General features: G+C 45.4%; 1 protein-coding gene across 1 annotated transcript in view; it reads right to left on the reverse strand.

Annotated features, from left to right (window-relative positions):
• fgd6 (FYVE, RhoGEF and PH domain containing 6) overlaps positions 1 to 7,500 on the reverse strand; it is a 49,247-nt gene that overhangs the window by 30,594 nt on the left and 11,153 nt on the right. The window contains 4 exon segments of the mRNA XM_084330495.1: positions 2,562 to 2,592; positions 3,117 to 3,184; positions 6,513 to 6,619; positions 6,622 to 6,623. Coding sequence (XP_084186621.1) covers positions 2,562 to 2,592; positions 3,117 to 3,184; positions 6,513 to 6,619; positions 6,622 to 6,623 — 208 coding nt within the window.

Below are 7,500 nucleotides of genomic sequence, written 5' to 3' on the forward strand. Positions count from 1 at the left end.
TGGCTGGCTGACTTACTGACTGACTGACTGACTGGCTGAATAGCTGGCTGGCTGGCTGGCTGACTGGCTGACTGACTGACTGACTGACTGACTGACTGACTGACTGACTGACTGACTGACTGACTGACTGACTGACTTACTAACTGGCTGGCTGGCTGGCTGGCTGGCTGGCTGACTGACTGACTGACTGACTGACTGACTGACTGACTGACTGACTGACTGACTGACTGACTGACTGGCTGGCTGACTGACTTACTGACTGACTGACTGACTGACTGACTGGCTGAATAGCTGGCTGGCTGGCTGGCTGGCTGGCTGACTGACTGACTGACTGACTGACTGACTGACTGACTGACTGACTTACTAACTGGCTGGCTGGCTGGCTGACTGACTAACTGACTGACTGGCTGACTGACTGACTGACTGGCTGGCTGGCTGGCTGGCTGGCTGGCTGGCTGGCTGACTGACTGACTGACTGACTGACTGACTGACTGACTGACTGACTGGCTGACTGACTGACTGACTGACTGACTGACTGACTGACTGACTGACTGACTGACTGACTGACTGACTGGCTGGCTGACTGGCTGGCTGGCTGACTGGCTGGCTGGCTGGCTGGCTGGCTGACTGACTGACTGAATGGCTGACTGGCTGGCTGACTGACTGACTGACTGGCTGGCTCCCACTGTTGAAACAGGCATGCCGAGTCCTTCCTGACCAGGTCTTCTTCCCTACTGTTCCCTAGTGATAAACAAGACAAACAACCAATCTAACATTTAACTCCACAAGGCTAAGAGAGACCATCCAAAACCAGCTGTAAAGGCGTAGCCTGAGGTGTATTGAAAATGAACACATAATAGTGACGGTATATACTGCCTGATGGATGGGTTAACAGACACAAGCATATGAGCCCTCCTCCACAAACACACCTCGCTTCCAACCAATATGAAATAGAACTCTGTTATAAGAGGACGCTTCCAACGCATTCATGTGTGCAAACACACACCCACACACACACACGAGATTAGCAGAGGCATGTGTGTGTGTGTGTGAGGGGGTCCCCTCCGTGGCCCCGAGGAAGCAGCTGCCATGTGTCCAGGGCCAGGCATCGTGGATATTGAAGAATGTTATCCGACCTCTTCCTCTGACACAGCCCCCCCTCCCCCCCTCGGTCGTCCAGACTACAGCGTTTAAAATAATCCTGCGTCGCCGCCGGTCTCCCTGAAGTCTAAGTCCGAGGCAGACGGCCGGGACAGGTGGACCCTTGACCCTCAGCGTGGGCACAGGGTTCAGTGTGACAGGACGCTCCCGGGAGGAGCTCTGTGCGGTCGCTGTGCCCTGCCCCCCCGGGGGTGGTCCGGCCGGGGGGCCATTTGCTGTAATTTCATGTCATTTAAAGAAATTATTTCAATAATATAGCAAACACAAGGCAAGTTCCAAATAAGTTTAACTTATTTAAGTACAATGTATTAGGTTGCACAATAGTTTAACGTTGAACATGAAAACACACACGTTAGTGGAACAGAGCTCCGAGCACTGGTTTTTAAGCTGGCCCCAAGCTTTTATTGTTTTTTTTTGTTTTTCTTTTATTATTATAATTTTTTTTTTTTGGTGTGGCACTGGCACGTTGTCATAGTGGCACTGTGCCCTATATACTACTGTTTAGGGAAAGCCCTGATTAGCAGAACATTGTCTTACAACTTTGAAATAACATTAAAAAAATTCTAAGCCAAACCAAGCAACGTATAGTACATAATATAAATCTATAATTATATACTGTGTAGTATGAATACATTTGGACACATAAAGGGTTGAAGATAAAATCTTGACCTCAAAATTTAAATTGGTATAGAATCGGAACACATGGTAACACCTCCAGTAAATGCCATCTCTTGGGTCCGGTGCCACTCGGCCTGATGGTCACAGTTCACCAGGAAAACCGCACAGCTCACCTCCTGTGAACAAAGCTAACTCTGTACCAATGACAGCTCTGGGCTGGGGAAGCCAGCCTGATAAATGCTCTCTCTCTCTCTCTCTCTCTCTCTCTCTCTCTCTCTCTCTCTCTCTCTCTCTCTCTCTCTCTCTCCTCTTTCTCTCTCTCTCTCTCTCTCTCTCTCTCTCTCCTCTCTCTCTCTTCTCGCTCTCTCTCTCTCTCCTCTCTCTCTCCTCTCTCTCTCTTCTCTCTCTTCTCTCTCTCTCTCTCTCTCTCTCTCTCTCTCTCTCTCTCTCTCTCTCTCTCACACACACACTCTCATACACACTAACACACACCTGCCAGCACCCCTGGTGACGGTATAGATCAAAGGAGCTAAGTAGCCATGTAACCATAGGTTACCAGCCCAGAACAGCCTGGGGGGGGGGGGGGGGGGGGGGGTTGGAAAATAGAGTGCAGCATCTTTAAAAGACTGGCCGTGAAATCGCAAGACGACACACAACAGAGACTCTGGGTCACTTCGGTGGGGAAGGCTGCTTTCAACTGAATTCATGTTTGCCCCACGGAGAGGACTTCTTTCCTCACCGGTCTGGACCGTGTCATAAGGATAGCAACAGTGGGTACTTACTATGTGAAGAAGCTTCAGGACGTCCACAAACCTGTTGAGAGAGGAGAGCACGTCATTAGAAAGACACACACATGTTTCCTGAACATGTAGCGCGCTGCTGCCTGTGGGAGGTGACACTCAACCAAAACCAAAAGGAAAAGGTGGACTCGGTGTAAATCTATTAACGCGACATGCAAACCACTGGCTGTTATTAAAGGGGTGGGTTTTTTCTCCAACCCTAAGCCCTTTGTCCTTCCTCTGCACAATCGATGCTGTTCCTCGTACTGCCACCGGCTCGTTAGCCACAAAACAATGCAAAGTGTCGAGCTCTTATCTGACCGAGGACAACTGATCTACTCCACTCAGTAAACACACCGAGTAGAATTCAGTTGTACACAGACAGACGCTTGACTTTGCATTGGTTGTAAAAACTGGGTCAGGGGGGGGGTTCCAGAAATCACAACCACCCCCTTTGATAACAACAACAACAATAATACATGTACGTCGTCACGGGGGCATTTAGAAAGTACACAGACTTTACTTTCTCATTTTAATCTTTGTTACCAATTCACTCACACTTTCTCCGAGCTCATGATCTCCCGGGCGATGTGGACGAGCTTCTTCCTCTTCACCTCGTCCTCCTGCTGAGGAGACCGACCAGCACACAACAAGTTAACAACACAGTCAGAGCAGGAGCAGAGACCAACACAGCACCCTTAGCCTAATAGTATACATATATATACACACACACACACACACACACACACACACACACACACACACACACACACGAAACAATAACAATTGCACTTACAGCGTCATCGCAACCACCATGATCACGAATAAGTCCTGTTTCACTGTTAAACACATAGGGAACCGGTCACTCAGCCTTCCTGACAAAACCTCAATCAGGACTGTCTTTTTCTATTTTTCTCTCTCTCTCTCTCTCTCTCTCTCTCTCTCTCTCTCTCTCTCTCTCTCGTCTCTCTCTCAGTGAGTGTGGGAGTGTTGTGGTTGTGGCATGGTAATGGGGCGGTCTCTCTCTCTCACTCTGTCTTAATTTGGACTCCAGCCTTGCCCGCGCATGACTGAAAGAGCCTCCTGCTCCTCATGTTGTGTGTACGTGTGTGTGTGTGTGTGCGTGTTGTGTAAGTATGTGTGTGTCAAGAAGACACAGGCTTTGAAGATATGACAGACACACAGGCATCGGTCCAGCCTCTCGTGTAAAAGAGAAGGTCAGACAGGACAAAGCATCAGCCATTTTAAGAGCTGGTCCTCCTGACCCCCGAGCCGTCCGCCCGCCCGCTCCCCCCCCCCTCCCTCCCTCCCTCCCCCGCACACACACACACACCACCCACTCACTCACTCACTATCAGCTAGCATGACAGCTCTGCCACCCCCCCCTCCCCCATTCATAACTCGTGACAGACCTCTATGACAGAATGAAGGCTCAGCTGCACATTATTATTATTATTATTATTATTATTATTATTATTATATTATTATTATTATTATTATTATTATTAGTGTGACTTTAGTTAGAAAACCACACAATGATAATCAACACTGTGCTCATCTGTCTAATACTACCTATAATACATGAAACTGATCAAAACAAAGTTGACAAAACCGAATAATCAATTAGCCAATTTGGTTGTAGCAACTACAGAATATTTGCCCACAGAAACACAAAAGAAATATTCTAACCAACATAAATGGCATAGCCATACTCCCCTATTCAATAACAATGCACTCCTTATTGGAAAACGACCTATAAGATACCCCAAAGGGAAAAGCCTGGCATACACACATTGGGAGATGTTTTCAACAAACGGGTTTTTGTAGCTATCAAGATATACATAAAAAATTTAACCTCACCAGTTCCACATATTATTTTTACGCACAGTTATTGGATTGTTTGAAGGCTCATGGAGTCCCATTAAGGATACCAATTGAACACCACAGATATCACAAATTCTCTATGAAAGAGAGACATCGAGGAGGCTTCGTATCTGATTTTTATCATCACTTACTAACGTCTTCGTATGGAATCCTCCCCTAGACTCAGTTTGGAGGAGGATTACCAGACTTGGAAATAGATTTTGATTGGCAAGAAGTCTGGGCAAACGTTCGAATTGCGTCACGTAACCCGGACCATCAACAAATTAATCTTAATTATATTCATAGGACATACCTGACTCCTATAAGATTGAACAGAATGGGACTTAAACAAGACTCCCTATGTCCTTATGTTACAAATGGCGATGAGGGTACATTTATGCACATGTATTGGGATTGCCCACCGGTTAAGATATTCTGGAAAGAAGTGTCCCAGCAATTATCAGTATTCTTATTTCTGAACATACCTGTACATCCCTCTGTATTGCTGTTGAATGATGTGTTTCAGTTTGCAGCCCCTATACAGCTAAAGAGACTAGTTTTATCCGGTATCACAGCGGCTAAAAAGCTGATAGCATCACGATGGATTCAACCGGAAAAATTGCCGGAAGGTATGGGTTCTTACCTATCTCGATGTGATTTATCTAGAAATATCTACAGCAGGAATTTTAGGTGTCAGTGAAACCAACATTGCAATCTGGTTAGAAGTGGTGGAGAGAATAAAAGCTAGCATATGAAGTGCCTGGTTAGAAACGAATGAAAATGGATGGATTATCCAAGTGGGGGTCCGGGGGGGTGAGCGAGCAAGAGCATATGTATGTAGGGTATTAGATAGCAAGTATTAGGTATATATCTCGTAAACTACATTTATAATGATTTAAATGGTGATTTCATTGGATGTTTACTGTTAACACTTTGATTGCCTAAGGCTAAATCATGATATACCACCCGTTGCCGGCTCTATTTAACATGGAGAAGTTCCCCTTCTTTGCAGAGCTATAACTTTTAAATTCTATTGCTGAATTGCCATTATTAGGGCCCATTCAATGTCCTAATATGTATTGTTCAGGGTGAAGCAACGTTAAACTTTTTCATTCACATATTCATACTAAAGTATGGTCTAATGTATAAGTATGTTTTCATCTCTTTCTGCAGCTTTCTCCAGAACGTGATCTATAGCCCCAATGCATTATATTGATGATGAAATACAGTTTGATGGCAATCGGCGCGATATAAAAATTCCAACTAGACATGGTTCTAGAAGTTACTACACGTCATCTGATGTTGACCGGATGGGTGAGGGGGCTTTATAATTCCGTGGGCAACATTATACCATTCATCTAGTGTGGGTCATATGTTCATCAGATAAGTTAGTATAGGAGACATTGAAAAATAACGCTGAATCTTACCGTATCTTCCTCGCGCCGTTGGGCGATGAGCGTGGAACAGACATTTTCCTATTATGGGATGTAGAAATATCGGGTCCATTTCCAGCTTGTATAATAGTATATACGTCCAAATCATGTTGTTTATCAAGTTATTGGCAACGGATCGCTATGTATTGTGTCGCGCTCGAGTCCCGGACATATAGCGAGTGCCCGGAAGCAATATGGGTGAATAGCACATCGTCCAAGTAACTTCCTCTTTGGCGATTGCGCCGATCGGCCACCAGATGGCGCTCTTGAACCGCTAGAGGGTTCAGTGGGGCTTTTTGGGGGTCTCAGGCCAGCGGATGGGAAATATGAATCCGATCACAGATTTTTGAAATATTGATATCAAAGACGAGTTACGGCGTCCTCGGCAACTTGAGCATGGCGGGGAAGGACGCCTAAAAGCATCTTCCGGCAGTTAAAGTATTAATGCTTGTGTGTCTAATTGTGTTGTTATGTTTTAAAAAAATTATAAAAAAATTAAATATAGAATATTGCCCACAGACGTCTGGCGCTGTGCACATCCAAGTGTGCTAATATTTAACGCATAAAGAATCGAACCACGATTCGTATAGAATCTGAAAACGTGTGTATTGTTTCACCACGTAGGTAGAGACGTGTGAGAGCCTGCAGGTTGGCCTACCTGTCTGTCTTCAGCCAGGTCCATGTGTTCCTTGCTTGAGGTGGAGCTGTTGTCTTCTTCATCAGAGCTGTGGCCATCCTCTTCCTCAGAGTGAATTCCATCCTGCCACCACTGGTCAACACACAAAGACACCAGAAGAAGAATCTCTTTATTTAGCCACGTCAAATATAATAACAGGAATTTGTCCTCTGCGTTTAACCCATCCTAACGAGTCATGGGCAGAGAGGGCAGCTACAGCCTGGGGGCCAACTCCAGGTCTGATGCTAGTGTCCTGGTCAAGGACAATGGCAGGAGTCTAGGGAGGCACCGATCCCACTTGTTCAGTCCCGATACCGATACCTGGGCTTTGGGTATCGGCCGATACCGAGTACCGATCCCATTGTTCAATTAATAAACTGTACGCCTCACTGGGTGGAAGAGACTGGGATCATTCTTTTGTGCAGCAAGGCAACATCAGGCTCGACGTAAAACATTACTTTCCTAACTTACTTAGTGAAACAAAATGTAACAAATTAACACATAGATATTATAAATGTACTGAATTGTTATTATTATTGTATTCATTATTATATTATTATTATAAAAAGAAAATTATATAATATATATATATATATTCCGATATATATATATATTTATTAAAACATTCGATACCCGATCCCGATCCAGATATCGGTGCCGATATCCGATATCAATATAGTGCATCCCTGAACAAAACAGAGCTGTGGGCGGCTACGTGGCGTAGTGGGGGCCACACCAGGCCACATCGCAGCGCCGCCGTGCCGCCCGGGGCCACATCTGCTCCCCGACGAGAATGTGACGACTACCTGGTTCATCTGAGGAAGTGTCTTGTTGCACATTTCAAGGAACTTCAATGAACAATTAACCATAACAAGGTGGCCTGTTGGGATGTTGGATCCTAATGTGAAAAACTGTGATTGTATATGTCTGCACTTTATGGGCTCATTTATCTTTTTTCTGCTGTGAAGCA

The sequence above is a fragment of the Notolepis coatsorum genome (genome assembly GCF_963971535.1).
Source record: "Notolepis coatsorum genome assembly, chromosome: 15".
NCBI lineage: Eukaryota > Metazoa > Chordata > Actinopteri > Aulopiformes > Paralepididae > Notolepis > Notolepis coatsorum.